At 36.2% G+C, this 19,822-nt stretch overlaps 1 protein-coding gene across 18 annotated transcripts in view; it reads right to left on the bottom strand.

Moving 5' to 3' along the window:
- Nucleotides 1-454: 454 nt before the first annotated feature.
- Nucleotides 455-19,822, bottom strand: part of ZNF382 (zinc finger protein 382) — a 59,509-nt gene continuing 40,141 nt past the window's right edge. For 8 of the 18 annotated variants that reach the window (XM_077133397.1, XM_077133401.1, XM_077133403.1 and 5 more), the window contains exon 6: nucleotides 457-5,575. In XM_077133397.1, the coding sequence (XP_076989512.1) occupies nucleotides 4,149-5,575 (1,427 nt within the window). In that variant the 3' untranslated portion in view covers nucleotides 457-4,148. Of the gene's footprint in view, nucleotides 5,576-19,822 lie in introns of all 18 variants that reach the window. The other 10 variants (XM_077133394.1, XM_077133395.1, XM_077133406.1 and 7 more) reach the window with 4 other exon arrangements.

Genomic DNA, 19,822 nt, shown 5'->3' with positions numbered 1-19,822 from the left:
CATTCCATGATTAACCAGTGACCTTTTTACCATTAGAAATATAATTATTTGTGCCTTTAAATATGATTAGATTAGAGAACCAATCCCAGAAAACTCAGAACCAACTCAGAAAATTCATCCTTAACACTCTTTTCCACTAGAATCACTTCCAGTATCAAAGTCTCTGTCAGTCAAGGTTCAACTAGAGAAACAGAACCAGTAGGGAATAACAATGGGATAAACTGGTCATATCACATACTACACCACCTAGATACTCCCCATCTGATAAAGCACTGGATTGGCCTTTTGAAAGTATAGCCAACATGAAGCCTTGAATAACATATTAGGCAAGGATGGAGTACCACCCTCCAGGATGCAATATACACATCCAGGGACCTTTGTATGACATCAAGTTCCAAATAAGAAGGGTACCTTCGAGAACCATGAAGTAGAAGCAGGATTGTCTTCCCTTACAATCATTTCCAAATGATCACATGCACACTGATGTGTTTGTACTGGCCAGCTGGTCAGCCAGTTTGCTCTGTGGGAGAAGCCCCACAAAACACACCGCCTATATTACATCTTCCTACTTCACAGGTGTGCTCTCCCTATCCATCTCCCACTCCCCTGCCCCAACATGAAGCCTGGAGCCTGTGTGGGGCTCATCATTTGGATGTGGGTTATAAACACGGGCCAAGTGCAGCATATCCCTTCTGTTGTGGGTAAAATCATATGGGAACAAATAACTATGAGACAAGTGAGCAAGGCCTATGTATGTGTGATGTGTACAGGCTACCAGACAAAGAATTCAGAAGTCAGTCTAAAGATTTATTTATTTATTCATTTATTATTTATAACATAAGTACTTCTGATGATGGAACTGGAGAACGTGCCTAGTTTTAATTCTCTTTACTTTTTAAAATTTACAAACAGTAAGATTCACTCCTTTGGGGGCTTTGTATAGTTCTGAGTTATTACACATGCATAGATTTTTGTATCCATGACAGAACAATTCCATGCCTGAAAGAACTCCCTCATGCATCCCTTTTGTTTTCAGATCCCCCTCCCCTACCCCTACCCCTCAGCAACCACTGTCTATTTTGTTCATATTTTGCCTTTTCTAGTATGTCATAGAAATGAAATCATACAGCATGTAACTTTTTGAGACTGAGTTCTTTTCTTTAGCATAATGGATTTGGGTTTCACCCATGTTGCTGCATCAAAAGTTCATTATTTTTACTGCTGGGACATATTCTATTGCGTGAATGAATGTACCACAGTGTGTCCATTTACCCATTGCAGAACATTTGGGTTGTTTCCAGTTTGGAGTGACTATAAATAATGAACATGTTTTCTTTTTCTAGGATAAATACCTGTAAGTGGGACTGCTAGGTCATATGGTAGGTATATGTTTAACTGCCAATTGTTTTCCAGGGTGGCTGTACCATTTTGCATGTGTTAGCAATGTATGAGATTTCCAGTTGCTCCACATCCTTGACAGCACTTGTTATTGTCACATACCTACAATTCTGAAAAGCCCAATTAGACACTGATGAATATCTCAAACTGTAGAACATCTCAGTTGAATGTTGGAGACCAGTGTTGAGGTCTTTGTTTTAATCTGTTATTATTACTTGTGAGGCAGGATATGGCAAGCCTGGATCTATTGCTGGACCAGAAATTGAGTGTAGAGACTCAAGCATTACCTGGCAAGAAAGCTTCAGTTTAAAATACATTGCACAACCTGTTAGTGGGGAGAGAAGGAGTTAGGAGACATGCTTGTTCACATACACACATTATCAGAAAATACATTGGAGATGTAGGAATCATGTTTTGTAGGCCAGAAGTGTTTTAGTTGGAGTGGAAAAGCTCTAGCATTATCTTTGTGATATCCAGATGTTTTGCTTTGACTCTTTGTTAAGGGAAGTGGGATATATGATATGCTGTTTAAAGTACAAAACTCCTCAGGTGACCCCCAGGGCCAATTCATTTACTTAGGGTTTTAAATTCAAATAACCAGTTAGATTGTCTGGCTTGACTAAATAACCAGTCACCAGAAAGACACAAAAGAAACCCTTGCTGGGCACTTCTAACTTAACCTCTCCTGAAGCCAACATTCCTCACACAGATCCTGGTGGTTCAATTGGGAGACAGAACGCAGTCTGTGTGCAATTAAGGACACTGAAGAGCTTGCATCTGGATGATTTTCAGAACCTCCAATGCCTGCCTGCACTTTCTTTCTCTTTCTGAACAATACACTTCACTTTTAAATAAAAGTGCCCAATCTCTTGGAAATTGGGAACTAAATTTTGGAAAATAAAATTTCCAAAAATCTTGGAAAATAAATTTTCATGCACACAAATTCAAAGGGGAAAAAAGGATGGTGATGAAAATCATAATATAATAATTAGTGGGAAAAGAATCAATACTACAGTTGAATTATATAAGGCATGGTTTATTTATATGGATTCTGGAATACAGCCCAATGCTGTTTCATAAATAAAGGCTACAGGTTGTTTTTCCCTTTATTTCAATCAAATAATCAAGTTTAATTTAAAAACTAATTGTTTTGTGGGTTAGGAATTTGGGAAGGCCTCAGCTAGGAAGTTCTTTACTGGGGTCTCTTGTTTCAGCAGGAGCTCACTCCTTCATGCAAACTGATGGCTGGGAGCTCAGCTGGAGCTATTGATTAGGTTGCTTACACATGGACCCTCTAGTGTTTTGGTCCTCATGATAGCTGGCTTTCCCCAGAGTCAGAGTCCCAAGTCTCACCTTGTTCCCTTTTAGGATTCCTTTCTTTAGTATGAATTCCTTGATGTTGTATGGGGAGTGAACTATGGCTAAAGCCATTCTTACAATCATTTCATTTGAAGAGTTACTGTGCAATGTGAATTTGTTAGTGTTATATAAGATTTGAGCTATGGCTATAGCTTTCTATATCAATTAGTTTTATATAACCATTTAGATGTAGATCATGGTGAAAAGTTTTCTTCCCTTCATTATACTCATCAGGTTCTTCACCAATTAGAATTCTCTGATACTGAGCAAGGGAAATGCTGTTTAGCTCCCTTTCTATAGCAGGACTTTTTAAAAAATTTCAAATAAGGCATTTAACTGTGGCTAATGGCAATCCCCCATGTATTACATTTATCTAGTCTTATATAAGGTTTGGGCTGTGGCTAAAAGCTTTCTACAGGCATTACATTCATATTTCCAGCAACTGTGGGCTAAGGCTACAGGCCTTCCTACAAAAACATTCAGAGTTTCCATCTAGCATGACTTATCTAGTTTGAACCATCACCATATTGTTAATATTCACAGTTCTTTCCCTTTGGAGTGAATTACTTAGGCTGTGAAAGTTCTGAGCTATTTGGCAGTACCTACCAAAGCCAACTGAACACACCTATGTCCTAGGATCCACCCACAATTCCACTCCTAAGTGTATACACAAAAGAAATGCATATATATGAATGCTTAAAGAGAAATATGTTCCCATGAACATAATTATTATAGACCTAGGCTGCAAACAATGAAAAAATCCATCAACAGTAGACTGGATTAAATTGTGATATATAATGCAATTCTATACAGAATGCAAATAAATGAAGTTCTGTCACATACAAGAAAGCTGAGTCTTAGAGACAAAATGATGGATGAAACAAGACATTTATGAAAGATAGAAAATACAAAATCACATCTATATAATGCTTTATAATATGGAATAACTATTTTATAATGTTTTAAGTCAGAACTATGGTAAACTTTGAGGAGTAACAAGTAAATTTTATGCCATATGAGAAATACAGTTCAGACCTCCTTTCTTTTCAAGCACTGCTGTTCACAGCGTGGTCCAATGGACCTGTACCAGTTGCCCAACAGTTAATTACTATTTCACAAGATATGGAATTAAGTTGAAAATATACAATTTTAAACTTTATAGTAATTTGGCAGAGGAAGTTTATGTCTCATGAATCTAATAAAAAAATTGGGCTTGTATTTTCAATAACTTTTGTCATTTTTTGCATGTTTAAAGGTGTATTTTAAGCTAGAAAACAGTAGGTAACTATGTGGTATAGTACCGTAAACTTCTGAATATCATTACACTTACAAACCATATTATATACTGGGTTTACCATGACAAAAAGTTTTCACAAAAAAGTCACAGTCATTTACTGAATTACCACAGTTTCTCCTTTGTGAGTTTTCTGATGGACAATGAGATTTGACTTACAACTGAAGAACTTCCCACATTCCTTACATTCATATGGTTTCTCTCCTGTGTGTGTTTTCTGATGGCGGATGAGGTTTGACTTCCTACTAAAGGCTTTCCCACACTGAGTACATCCATTGGATTTCTCTCCTGTATGTATTCTCTGATGAACGGTGAGGATTGCCTTCTGGCGGAAAGACTTCCCACATTCATTACAAATATAGGGTTTTTCCCCTGTGTGAATTCTCTGATGGAGAGTGAGGGTTGTCTTTTGGCAGAAGGACTTTCCACATTCGTTACAAATATAAGGTTTCTCCCCTGTGTGAGTTCTCTGATGTACAGTGAGGGTTGTCTTCTGAATAAATGCCTTCCCACATTCATTACATTGATGTGGTTTCTCTCCTGTGTGAGTTCTCTGATGATCAATGAGGTATGACTTCTTTCTAAAGGCACTCCCACACTGAGTACATTCATAGGCTTTCTCCCCTGTATGTATTTTGTGATGTCTAGTGAGAGTTGCCTTCTGGCGGAAGGACTTCCCACAATCAGTACAAATATAGGGTTTCCCCTCTATATGTGTTTTCTCATGAAGAGTGAGGGCTATCTTCTGACGGAAGGCCTTCTCACATTGATTGCAAACATAAGGCTTCTCGCCTGTGTGAATTCGCTGATGTTCAATGAGGTATGACTTCCTTCTAAAGCCATTTCCACAGTGAGGACACTGAAAAGGTTTCTCTTCTGTTTGAGATCTCTGATGCATAATAAAAATGGACTTCTTGCAGTAGAATTTTCCATATTTGCTGTATGCATAGGGCTTCTTTTCCATAAGAGTTTGTGGATGGACACTGAGATTTGTCTTTTGGATGAAGTCTATTCGATCTTTATTGGATTCTAAGGGCCTTTCTCCTCTGTGAGCTCTAGTGTGTGTAAATAACATTCCTTTCATAAGCAAGGATTTTTCACATTCATTATGCTCAAGTGGTTGCTCCGGACTTTGAACCTTCTGATGTTGAATGAGCCCCTGTTTACCACTGAGACCCCTATCCGTTTGTTTATGGAGATTCAGTGCAGGATGACTTTTCTTGCGTTCAGTATAGAGCAGTGATTTTTCCCATCTATCACTCTCATCCAACTTCTCTCTTACAGGGCTTATATTTCTAATGACTAACTCTGAAATATTTTTCAATACCTTTCCATTGGATTTATATTCACATAGTGTTGTCTTTGAAATAATATGGTTCTTGCCTAGAGTAAGTATTTTCCCATAAATATTACTTCTCTCTTTAATTAGTTTTTTGTGGTTGATGAATACAATTGACTTAGAATGCTTGTCTTGGTACTCTTTAAACTTCACTAAAACATCTTCTTGAGCTTCCCCATCTTCTCCTAGAAAAGAATACAATGAACAGCACTGAATTTTCATACAAATGCTGTCAACTGGATTTATATACAGACCCACAGTGTGACTATCTGTCTCGCTAGCGTGGTTTATAAAAACGCCAAAATAAATAACATCTTGGTAGAGAAAATGCACAAAACAGAAACACAAAGCCTGCTATAATGTTAATATAAGGAAAAATCAGCATAGGCAAATATCACTCATATCTGTGCCACGCTAAAAATATAAACTGCACTGAGAAGATATAATAAACACAAGGACAAGGGAGCAGAAGACATAGTATGGTGAAAGAGGGACTATTGCTGGGATGGGCAGATTCACAGATAACAGAGTCATAAAAATTAAGCAACGTGATGAGGAAAATTGTTCAGATAGAGATGAAAACCTATAACATGCCTCCATTCGTACCTAAGTAACTGCTGTAAAATGCTTCCACTTGTTTCCTCCTCACTTCCACTTAGCTCATCCATGACAAATTAACTTTGTCAAGCACTCATTTCTTAGTGTTTAGAGAAATACTAGTCCATAGTCTGGGCCCTAACTCTTCATATAGCTGTGATTTATTTTCTCTTAAAAAGGGAGAATTAGAAAAACATATTCCCATTAGGAATTAAAATAAGTCAGGGCAAAGCATACTTGGAACACGACTATAGTCACTCTTGTATTATGATTACTGCTACCATCAATTTATTGTTTCAGAGACAATCAATATTGAACTTCTCCTGACTATCAATTCTAACTTTTCCTCTTTTCAATTCAGTGAGTTACTTTTTCAGTTGCAGGGAAAGATGGGTTCAAGTTTTACCCCCAATGCAGGAACACACCTTAACTGTACTATTCCCTATAGGAGCCATGAAGAAGTAGATTCTTTAAAGTGTATGTAGGGCACTAAATTACCTCACCTATCATTATTATTATAAATTTTTGGTTATATCTGATTAATGTTACCTTACTACCACTCATATCTCACAGGGTAGTTTTAAAGATCTTACCATGACTTGCATCTTTATTTATAACAGCCCTAAATTAGAAACAGTCCAAATATCCATTGAAAGGTATATAGGCAAATCTTGTGTCATGTATTTATTCAATGGACTACTACTCAGCAAAAAGGAAAACCAACCTACCAACACATAGAACAGAAATAGATCTCAATTATAGCAGAGAAGATAAGCCTACCTATAGTTATGTTTAAGAGTTACTTCCAGAGGACCTCTTTTGTTCCTTCCATGTGGCCAATCTCTCTCTAAGCCCAACCATGCAAGTGAAAGTATTACCCTCCCCCCTACACAGGACATGATATCCTGGGGTGAAAGTGTCCCTGGCAAAGTAGGGTATTACTCCCAGATGAGCCTGGCCCTATCACCATGGGATTAACAATTATTCCTGACCAAAAAGGAAAAGAATTGTAACAAATAAGAAATCAGTGGCTAAGAGAGTTCAAATAGAGTTGAGAGGCTATTCTGAAGGCTACTCTTACGTAAGCTTCAGCTAGATATTGCTAGTTATCATGGTTTGCCAAATTCCCATCAAAACTATTCCTGACAATTCTAAAGAACAATACCTAGGGCTTTATCTGAGATTTTACAAAGGTTCCATGTACTCTGATTTCTTTCCAGAAACCTACAATCACAAGATGGGTGCCTAGGCCAGGCAAATCCTGAAATCCAGAGAGGCCACCCAGAAATCAACTAGTTCCACCCCCATCCCATACTATAATAGCCCTTTCCAACATGAAAAAGTTAGAATGGGCATAGCCCAAATACCCCTAAAGATTAGGAGAAGGGTCAAAGGAGAAGGTGGTGTTACAACAGAGAAGACAGGATTTAACAAAGAGTATGACTTGTTGAATTTTTATATTGATATTTCTTTTAGTTTCCAGTGTCCTGGAGAAGCTAGAAGGAAAAACCTAAAATTGTGGAACTGTAATTCATACCAAACTCTGAAGTCTGTTCTACCACTAATTGTTGTGGCACGTTTTGAAATTTATTGCATTTTTTTATATACATGTTATTTTTCACAATAAAAAAATAAAAAATATATATACTGAATTTGCCAACGGACACTTGGGTGGCTTCTATCCTTTGGCTATTGTGAATAATGCTGCGTGCTATAAACACTGGTGTACAAAAAAAAAAAGAAATGGATCTCAAGAACATCTTGCAAAGTGAGAGAAGCTTCATGCAAAAGAGTATATATTGTACAGTTCTATTTATGTGAAGTTTCTCAAACAGGCAAAACTAATTTGTATTGGTAATTGGAGTAAGGCTGCTTTCCTGAGTACCTCAAACACTTTCAGGGACAGGCTTCTGTCTGAGCTTTCCAAAAGCCTTCACATATTCTTTCTACCCTTAAACGTTTGTTTGAAATTGTAATATAATTTTGGTTTGGACCACTCATTTTGATAAATCTTTCAACAACTTGTTATTTTAACATGAGTATTCTAATACTATGTAAAATCTAAGTTGGTAATATTGCTTTCCCAAGTAAAACTTCTGCTCTTGGAAAAACATTTTATTGGCCATCTTTAAACCCTTCTGAGTATATATATTAGCACATTTTTATCTGAGGTGAGTGAATATGATCTTGGCAGGTGTATCTAAAAAGAGCTTACCAGCAAATGAGTAAGCTCACAGAGAGAAATACGTTTAGAATGGCCAGATGGAGTATTATTCTGTCAGCCCTTGAAAAGGGATTTAAGTTTAACATAAGTTATACCTTTTTTAGGATACTGACAGTATCAACTAGGAGAATTTTTCATGGCAAATCCAAATTGTAATCACAGCAGTCTACACATGAAATAACATGGCTCTCATTTTGGAAGGTGTCAGTGAAATCTGAGAATTCTTACTCTTAAATAAGAATATGAAAGGAGGCAAAGATATCTCACAGAGTGAAAAAAATTAACATGAAATATGGAGAAATTATTAAGAAAGTCTAACAAAGATAGTGGAATCAATCTGATATTATAGGGGTATACAAAAGTATATAAAAGCAAAGTAAACATAATGACTAACATTTCTGACATACCAATAATCAAAAAGGTGAGAAAACCTATTTTCATTTTTCTGTAGGCAGATTAAAATATGCTACTGTATTAGTACTCTCAAGTTCAAAATGTCATTTGATATTTTGCCATATCAGATCAACCGTCATGGTCAAATTCAAACAAGCACCCACAAATTACATACTTGACTGCCCAACTGCTAATGTGCTGCAGCCCACAGTTTCCTTCTGTTCTCTCACTTAATTGTTGTGGTTACCCTGTGTCAGGTTATACTCTTGGTGACCTTGTGTGGCATGCTGTGTACTTCTATGGGAACTGTGAGTGACAAATAAATCTAATTTGTTTTAAAATCCTTCCTGTCCTTGTCTCTGTACCTAACTTTACCAAACTGAATAATTTAATCTTCAACATTGCAAGACAGCTTGAGAGCAAGTGGGCAAAATGGACTGAAAATGTCCATTTGAAAGCCATCTATGTAAAACAAAGAAATCACACCTTGAGAATGGATCAGATTATAAAAGCTTGCAGGACTTTTATATAAAAGTAAGAACTGAGGTTGAAGAAAGTTCTTTTATGGACACATCAGAAAGATACCAATTAGAAGCTAAAGAAAAAATATATTTATTTAACAAAAATTTAAGGTTCCAGGCAATGTAGATAATGGGAAGAAAAGCAACTAAAATGTGAAAACATATTAAAGGCAACAAGATGAGAATGGTTTTTCACCTAAATAAAGGTGGACAGATATCATGAAGCATGCTCAGCACTATGATATAAAGTATATGGATTTCTTGGAAAGAAATGATGTTTCTGAAATTATTAATATGGTCCATGGCATATGGATTTTGAAATCTGATAGAAGTCTTATCGTAAGAATGGAATGTGAGACCAAGTGCAGGAAACAAGTATAAGTTATTTCACAGGGAAAAGAAGGGAAGAAAATGAAAACTGAGAGAAAGAAAAATGTCAAACATGGATTTATTTTCTATTTTTTTGGATAGATTTAAGAATGCCTAAAAATAAGAGTTTATAGCAAAGAAGTTAGAGGACTAAAATGTTAAGAAAAGAGAAGAAAAACAAGAAAAAAGGCCTAAACCAGCAGTTCCCAAAATGTAATTCATAAATCCTGAGATATCTGACACCCTTATGGTGGATCCTCAAGGTCAAAGCTGTTTTCATAAATAATAACAATACTTCATTTGTCTTTTTTATTGTGCTGATGTTTTCATAAATGGGGCAAAAGCAATGGTAAAATATTGGCACCTTTGTAAAAATCAAAGCACTGGAACCAACTGACAGTACTAATCACTATATTTTTACCTTATACTCATAGGTAAAACAAAGTTTCACTCAAGAATGTTTTCATAGAGCAGAAAAAATCATTTTATTAAATTTCTACGCTTGAGTACACATCTTTTTAATATTCTGAATGATGACTTAAGAAGAATGCATAAAGCACCTCTGCTGCATACAAATATATTTTGTGAGGAAAAGTACTCGTGCAGTCATTTGAGCTGAGTAGTGAATATTCACTTTTTTGAGGAACAGCAGTTTTACTAAAAAGTACAGCTGACTAGTTATTCAAACTTTGGGTATTTGGCAGACATTTTCTTGAAAATAAACAAAGTCAGCCTGTCACTTCAAGGAAAACACCTGCCAACGTGTATTGCCGATGATAAAATTCAAACTTTCAAGTCAGTATCATTATGTTGGAAAGCTTACATTTGCCATTGTGAGCTTATCAGACTCCCAATACCGAAAGATTTTTCTGATGAGACTGATGGTGATATTAACAAATGTGGAGTGCTTTTTTTTTAAAAACAATGTATATAGAAATGTATTAACATTTGGAAGATCTGTGTGAGTTAGTGAACACTTTCCAAATGACATAATAACAAAAATGCATGGGTAAAATATCTATTCACAACTAACAGACAAAGAAATCGCTGTTTGAATATATTATTTAAAAGTATCTCCACAATTTTCCTCATATTGCCTTTCTATTCAGAATGGCTTCTCTGCAATATCCATTGAGAAAATCACATTCATCCTACAAATCCATTCCAATGTTACATTTTCCCAAATCAACTTAAAAGAATAGTGGAGTTCTTTGTCTCTCTCAGACTTTTTTTAAACTTCATAGGATTTATTTTAAATGAATGCTGGTTCCAGATAACTAAAAAAACACAAATTCTATGGCAGCAGCCATAATACACACATAGTTCTTTGAAAGATAGTTTTAAAGTTACCACATAATAATAAAATATAATTTAACAAAATTCAAATGACATTTGTAGCATAAAATTCTGTGGTTGAATAAGCAGAAAATTAAAGAAAAATATCATTAGACATAGGCTTTGAAAATGAAAGCATATTTTTTCTATTAGAATAATTTATTCTTTCCTTCTTAAAAATAGCTAACTATGGACATTACAAAGTTAGAACAAAAGGCACCTGAAGTTCCTAGAAAAGAAAAAATGAAGCTTCTATTACAGTAACTGATGAGGTCAGACTTTACCAGGCAGGCTGAATATTAATCTGGTTATAGCCAGAGGATACACTGCTCATTTTATAGAAGTAAAGTGTATTACATTGGAAACAAAAAAGGAGACATCTCAAAAGTTTACTCATTAAACATAGTTAAATTCTTACAAATCTCCTTTCGAAAATGCAATTCATTTATACTCCAACATCAGAAGTTTGAATTAAAAATGAAATATGAAGACAGTAGTAGGGGAGAGAGTTTAGTCAAATATCTACACAAATCAGGTTGTACTTCTTCTGTCTATCATACAGGAGAAAAAAAGTGAATCTAAATATACCCAAGTAAATGCAGAAAAATACATCACTGTTTGAGGCAGACCATGCTAAAATAAAGTTTACAATGATTAGTTTGCATTTAAGATGGCTACTAATGCTTTTAGCTTGAATCAATGAACAGTTTGAACCAATGAACAATTTGTTAGTTACTTCATTATTGCATTCATTACATTTCAACTTGCATTATCTTGTTTGGTGTACTCTTTATTATTACCTAATTGAAATATTAACCTTTAAAAAAAAATCTATCCAAAGTCCAAGACAGACCAATGGATTTTTAAGTCATGGTGGGCAAAAGTGCACTGTTACAGTTTCCGATTCTATATTACAAATAACTGTTGAGTAACTAATACCTGTTAGATTTCGGTATAGCAACAAAGAAGAACATCCATGATAATCTAAAAAGGCTATTAAAATACACTTTTTTTCCTTTCAAACTACATATACACATGAGGGCAAATTATCTTCATTTTTAAGTTAAAACAATGTATTACAACAGCTGAACGCAAAATCAGATATGAAAATCAGCTGTCTTCTTTTAAGCCAGACACTAAATATATACTCAATAATGTAAAATAAATGCCATTTTTCTCACTATTTTGTTCTTTTGGACAACATAGGTTTTATTGCTGTTGTTGTTAAAAATAAGCTTTTTCTGTTATCATGTAATGGGTTTATTATTGTTATTTTAAACAATTACTAAGTGAAATTTCAATTTGTTTTAATTTCTAATAGGGTATAACACATAGAGACATATGTAAAGCTTTTTGTAATGGTTAACTTCATATATCAACTTGGCTACTTTATGGTGTCCAGTTGTTTACTCAAGCAAACACTGGCCTGATTGCTACTATGAGGATATTTCATGGATTTAAATCATTAGTCGGTTGATTTCATCTATGGCTCATTTGATCTACAGCTGATCATATCTACAACCATCAAAGGAGACAACTGTCAGCAATGAAAGAAGTCTCATCTAATCAGCTGAAGGCTTTAAAGGGAGAACCAATGCTTTCAACAGTCAGAAAGAATAATTTCTATTTCTACTTCAGTCAACTAGCTTCTTTTGGGGAATTCGGTATCACCACCAAGTTCCCAACTTGCAGCTTGCCCGACAGAATTTGAATTTGCCAACCCCCAAGGACACATTACATTATTATTCCTATAATAAATCTCTTTAATATTTACATACATACACACATATATATCCTGCCAGTTTTGTTTCTCTAGAGAACTCGGACATACACTTGTGCAAGTCCTTAATAATTAAAAGTGTAAAACAAGTCCTGAGACATGTTTTACAATGATTTGTTTACAATGATTAGTTTGCATTTAAGATGGCTAAAAGTTGTAAACTGCTGGTCTAGATAAACAACCAGATTCCAGTAATGGCAAAGAAGTTTGTATCAAAACAATCTTTCAGTTGACAATAATTATAAACTGTGGATCAGCTGTAATATACAACTTGTTTGAAGGCACTAAAGAGTGACCAAAAGTAGGAAGAAATTGGATGGATACAATTTTTGAAAAAAGAAACCACATTCGGTATAAGACCTATATTTATCTAGGTTTCCCACTGCGCGCCTTCAATAGTACATGCAGCACATAGGGGTTAGATTATCAGAGAGAAAGCAGGCGTCCTCCTGTGCAGAAGAATAATAGATCAGATCTAAGGCTCTCATAAAGGCTGTATATTGAAGGCAAAATCTGAAATGGAGGAGTCATAAAAGGAGAGCCCCAAAGCTGACATAAACTCCCCTCAAAATCTCAGTTAACTGCATCTGTGCAGGGAAAGACTGCAAGGAGCCTAAAAGGAAAAGAAAGCTGGAGCAGTGAAAGAAACAAGATTTCAGCAACTGCTTAGTTCTGGTAAAGTGGATTTTTAAATTCCAGTACTATATCAAGTTAAGAGAACCTCGTTAAAACCCTGGTTTTTCTATTGAAACCTCAGAAGGACTACCATTTCTTAGGAGTAAAGTCTGCATTCCAGGACTCATAGCAACACTGTAAGATAAAAGGCAAAACTGAAATTGAAATAAAACAAGAAAACTTAAAAGCAATGTGACAAAGGGGTTAACATGAGACTCCATGTTGCTATAATAAAATTCAGCAATCTTCAGAGGAAGCAAAAGGATCCAGCATTTTCACAACATATTATCTACAAGATCTTTCTTCTTTTTGAGAAGAAACAGGAAAATGTGACCAATACAGAAGATCAAAAGCAGTTAATAGAAACATATGGATACATGCCCCATGTATTGAAATTAGCACTAAGGAATTTAACATAACTATGATAAATGTTTTTATAAAGGTACAGGAAAAAAATGGAAATAATGGGTGAAGAGATGGAACATTCAGAATAGATAAAGAAACTTTCAACTAAAAAATCCTAATCTCTGAGATAAAAAAGTCCATTGATTGGATTTAATAGCAAATGAGCATAAGAGAATAAACAGCCAGTAAACTGGAAATATGGTTAACAGCAACAGAAAATAGCAGACCCCTACTTCATACCATCTACAGAAATCAACCCCAAATGGATGAAAGACTTTAATATAATAGCTAAAACTATCAAACTCCTAGAAGAAAATGTAGGAAGTATCTTCAGGACTGTGTGTTAGACAAAAGTTTCTTAGACTGTACAACCAAAGCACAAACAAAAGAAAAAAACAGATCAATGGAACCACGTCAAAATTTAAAACTTTTAGTTCATCTTCTAAGAGCAGCTAGTAAATACCCAGGAACTATCTGGAACAACCATTTTGAGGACATCCATAACTGGACACATATAGTACACCAGTTTCAAATGGGTGGAAGGGCTGAAATTATACCACAGAATTGTGAATAAAACCCCCAAAAGACAGAGGCTGGTGCCCCTCCACCACTGGCAAGGTAGGCTCACTGGAAACATTTTCCTGTGGGAAAAAGAAGAGGCCTCTTCTGGGAACAAGGAAGGGCAGCCCAGCCAAGCTCCAATTGTTTTAATTAACAAATTTGGTTTGCTGAATACAAGCTCAAAGCACAGATAAAACAAAAGCAAGCAGGGAAGGAATCCTGAGGCATACAGGAGGCGGGGCTGATGGGAAAACAAAAACAAAAACGAGACTTTTGGAGTAAGCTGAACTCAGAACACTGGAAAAGGGGCTGTACCCCAAGGCACATAGAACCAGGTACCAAATCCAGGCGGTTGACTGGCAAAACTTGGGAGCTGGGGACTGGCTCTGAAAAGCGATTTTTTAAAAAAACTATTCTAAGTAGCTCATTAGAAAAAACCTCAGGCATTTTCAATTGCCAGGCAAGCGCAGAATTAAGACAGGTCTGAGAGTCAAAGTAACAAGTCAGGTGAAGGAGTTAATTCCCTAAAGGGCTTTCTTTCCCAGGAAAAGGGGGCAGGCCCAGCTCAAATGGTGGCCCTCAATAAGAGAAATCATACCCCAGGGGCTAAGCCCTAAGCCTGCCTTCTACATCAACCTCTGTCTTAACCATGCCCCTGACAGCCACAGGGTCAGCTTAGAGTTAAGGGTACCAAACCACATTATGTCAGTGAGGAGTTACATGCTGACAAACACCACGTGCTGGGAAGGAAACGAAAACACAGAATGTACAGGCTTCACAGGAATCTCTAAAAACCTACTGGGTCTGATCTCTAGGGAAACATAATATTGATTACACCCTCCTCCTGAGACCTGGGCCTGTCTCGTAGGGGAAAATCTGACTGGGGTCAGAGACATCTGGTGAGACCTTTCTTTAAAAAAAGAAGAAAAGAAAGGCTCCATTTAGGCAGGGCAAGAATAAAAAAAATGGGCTGAAAAATTCTGAACAGTTAAACAGAAGCTTCACTAGAGATCTAGAATACATTGACTGAACACACACCCACCCACAAAACAGATAAAGAATAAAGCCAACCAACAAGAAAACCCTAGGTAAAGAGTGAAAATGACTAGAGGAATAATAGAAAAATGGAAATCAGGTGCCAAGACACCAACAAAAAATTATGAGTCATACTAGGAAAAAACAAAGATATGGCCTAGTCAAGGGAACAAACTAATACTTCAAATGAGATTACTAATTAATGTTCAATCAAATATGCTAAATCAAGTAAAAAAACAAATCAATGAGTTGAGGGAAGATATGGCAAAAGAGAAGAAGGATATAAAGAAGACATTGGGCGACCATAACGAAGAACTTGAAGCATGAAAAAACAAACGGCAGAACTTATGGGAGTGAAAGGCATAACAGAAAAGATGGAAACACAATGGAGACCAAAACAGCAGATTTGAAGAGGCAGAAGAAAGGATTAGTGAACTAGAGTCAGGACATCTGAAATCCTACACACAAAAGAACAGATAGGGAAAAGAATGGAAAAATATGAGCAGGGAATTAAATGACAACATGAAGCACACAAATATATGTTATAGATGTCCCTGAAGGAGAAGAGAAGGGAAAAGGCACAGAAAGAGTAATGCAGGAAATTATCACTGAATATTTCCCATTTCTTATGAAAGACATACAATTACAGATCCAAGAAATGCAGTGTACACCAAACAGTATAGACACACAAAGACCTACTCCAAGACACTTACTAATCAGATTGTCAAATGTCAAAGACAAAGATAATTCTGAGAGCAGAGAGAGAAAAGTGATATATCACATACAAGGGAAGCTCGATAAGACTATCTGCAGATTTCTGAGCCAAAACCATGGAAATGGGAGGGCAGTGGTATAATATATTTAAGATTCTGAAACAACCAATCAATAATTCTACACCTGGCAGATCTGTCCTTCAAAAATGAAGAAAAGTTAAAATAGTATCAGACACTAAGAGACCAGCTCTACAAACAAGTACTAAAGACTAAGACAGCACTACAGGCAGGCAGGAAAAGACAGGAGAGAGAGGTCTGGAGAAGGGTATAAAAATGAAGACTATCAGCAAGGGTAAAATGAAAAAAAAATGACATATAAAATCCAAAAGACAAAATGGTAGAAGAAAGTACTGCTTTTATAGTTAAATTAAATGTTAAGGGACTAAACTCCCCAATTAAAAGACACAGACAACTTCTGGGAAGATTGTGGAGTGGGGCAGATGGAAGCCATCCCTGCTCTGTGGGACAATACAGGGATGGGGAGAGAATGACCAGGACTGCGGTCCTGGGGGGTGACTGACTGGGCAGGATCTTCAAAGGATTTGGGGAACAGAGGGTGGTGAATTGGGCCAGGGGGAAAGGGGTAGGGCACATTGGCAGTGACCCTCACAGGGGATGGGTGGTGGTGCACAGGGAGGAATGAACTGGAGGATGCTGACTTCTCTCCACTCCAGCTTGCCTCACCTGCTGGCTGGGGAGGTCACCCAGTACAGATCCACAGCCAGCAGTGCCCACAGGGACTCAGGAGCTGGGCCAGCTCTCTGCCGCTAAGAGCTGTACCTCCGGGTTTTGGAAGCAGTCGTCTGACTTGGTGCTGCAAACAGCCATCCTATCCCAAGCGGCTGCAGGTTGGCTGCTTGTTCCCCATCCCTGGTGCAGATCAACTCCCCCAACCCATGTACTGGGACCAGTCATCAAACCACTGTGGCCAAAGTGGTCCGCCGCCATGCACACCATTTCTCCAGCAGCAAGGAGGCGCCTTGGAGTGCAATCTGCTGGGGGCATGTAGTAAGTAAAGGCAGAGAGCTGGCTATCTCCCTAGGTTTTTCTTTCTTTTCTTTCCTCAGTGTATCTTTTATATATATATATATTCTTTATTAGTAGTATTTTTATTTACATATACTTTATATATTTACATATTTATTGATTTTTAAATTTTTAACTTCTAATTTTTAATTTTATTTATTTTTTCCTTAATTTAAATTTATTTTTTTCCCTTCTGTGGGCACGAGAGAGAGTTCATCCCCAATATATCTTGGGATGTCTCCTACAGACTTTGGGGGCTAATACTGATGAGGTGTTTTTTTGTTGGTGGTGTTTTTTCATATTTTTATTTTATTATTATTTACTTAAAACTTGGGGCGGGGGGGGTGGATGGGTCAGGAATAAAGCCTGGATCTCCAGAATGGCAGGCCAATGTTCTGTGTGGAAGTACCTGTGCACCCCAACCCAGCTTTTAATAGACCCTCAACAAAAAATTATACCACCTACATGGGATCTGGACCTTGGCTTGGTGGGGAATTACGATAAACCAAGTGCAAAAGGAAACACTCAACACAAAACCAAGTAAATGCAAAACTTTAGAAGGGTGAAGGAAACCAACTCACAAAATAACCTTATTAAGATAATTAAATGCCCCAAACACAACAGAAAATCATAAAGTATGTGAAGATCCAACCAGATACGGCCCAACCAAATGACCAAATCATAACTCTGGAGGGGACACAGAACATGGAACAACTACACAAGAATATTTATAAAGAAATAAAAGATATCAGAAAAATATTATAAGAGCATAAAGAAGAATTCAAAAGATTAAATTAAAAGTGGCAGATCTCACAGAAATGAAAGATACAGTTGACAAAATTAGAAATATACTAGAGATACACGATAGGAGGGTCAAAGAAGCAGAAGGAAGAATAAGTGAGTTACAAGACAGAACAACTGAACTAGAGCACACAAAAGAATAAATGGCAAGAAAGATGGAAAAAAATACAACTGGATCTTAGGGAAATGATAGACAATAAGAGGCACAGAAATATAAGAATCATTGGTGTACCAGAAGAAGAAAAGAGTAGTAAAGGGCCGAGAAAGTTACTTGAAGATACAATCGGGGACACCTTTCCAAGCCTTGTAAAAGACATAAAAACAAAATCAAAGAGGCCCAAAGAACTCCAAATAGAATAAATCTGAACAAGTCTACTACAAAACCATACTAATCAAACTGTGAAATGTTGAAGAGAAAAAGAAATTCCTGAAAGCAGCATGAGAAAATCAATCTATATACAAGGAAAACACATAAAACTGACTTTGGACTACTCAACAGGCACTATGGAAGTAAAAAAACAGTGATGTGATGTATTTAAGACCCTGAATGAGAAAGACTTTCAGCCAAGAATTCTTTATCCAGCCAAGGTAGCCTTCAAAATTGAGGAATAGATTAAAATCTTCAAAGACAAGCAAAGATTGAGAGAATCAGTCAACAAGAGACCTGTCCTACTAGAAATAACAAAGGGAGTCACTATCAGCTGAATAAAACAAACAAACAAACAACAAAAACAACAAAAAAAAACAGGAGAGGGAGATCTGGAGGACAGCTCAGAATTGAAGAATATGAGTAACAGTAATTTAAAGGATAAAAAAAGAGAGAAGGAAAAGAATATACAGATATGACAAAAACTAAGGATAAGATGGCAGCTTCAAGAACTGCTTTTACAGCAATTACTTTGAACATTAATGGACTAAACTCACCAATTAAAAGATACAGATTGGCAGAATGGATTAAAAAACATAATCCATCTATATGTTGTTTACAAGAGACGCATCTCAGACTCAAGGACATAGTTAGATTGAAAGTGAAAGGACAAAAATTATCTTCTATGCAAGCTGTAATCAAAAGAAAGCAGAAGTAGCTATACTATTATCAGACAAAATAGACTTTAAATGTAAAGACGTCATAAGAGGCAAAGAAGGATACTACATGTTAATAAGAGGGGCAATTCACCAACAAGAAAATAACAATCACAAATGCGTATGTTTCCAATCAAGGAGCTCCAAAGTATTTGAGGCAAACATTGGAAAAACTGAAGGGAGCTACAGACATTTCAACAGTAATAGTGGGAGGCTTCAATACACCACTCTCCATTACAGATACAACAACTAGTCAGAGGATCAATAAGGAAAGAGAGAACCTAAACCATGGGACAAATGAATTAGACCTAATAGATATATATAGATCATTACACCTAAAAACACAAGGATATACATTCTTCTCTAGTGCATAAGGAACATTCTCCAAGATAGAACATACGGTGGGAGACAAACTGAGTCTTTAGAAATTTAAAAAGATTGAAGTTATCCAAAGCACTTATTCTGATCACAATGGAATAAAGCTGGAAATTAATAATCGGCAAACAGCCAGAGCTTTCACAAATAAACGGAGACTAAACAACACATTTTTTTTAACTAAATGGAAAAAAATTTTTAAACATAACAACATACAAACACGAATATTCTTACCATATGATCATTCCATTCTTGGTATATAATCAATAACTCACAATATCATCACACAGTTGTATATTCATCATCATGATCATTTCTTAGAACATCTGCATCAATTCAGAAAAAGAAATAAAAAGAAAAAAACTCACATATACCATACCCCTCATCCCTCCCTTTCACTGATCAGTAGCATTTCAATCTACTAAATTTATTTTAACATTTGTTCCTCCTATTATTTATTTATTTTTAATCCATATGTT

The sequence above is a fragment of the Tamandua tetradactyla genome, chromosome 16 (genome assembly GCF_023851605.1).
Source record: "Tamandua tetradactyla isolate mTamTet1 chromosome 16, mTamTet1.pri, whole genome shotgun sequence".
NCBI classification, from domain to species: domain Eukaryota; kingdom Metazoa; phylum Chordata; class Mammalia; order Pilosa; family Myrmecophagidae; genus Tamandua; species Tamandua tetradactyla.
This window is presented reverse-complemented; position numbering and strand designations above follow the sequence as displayed.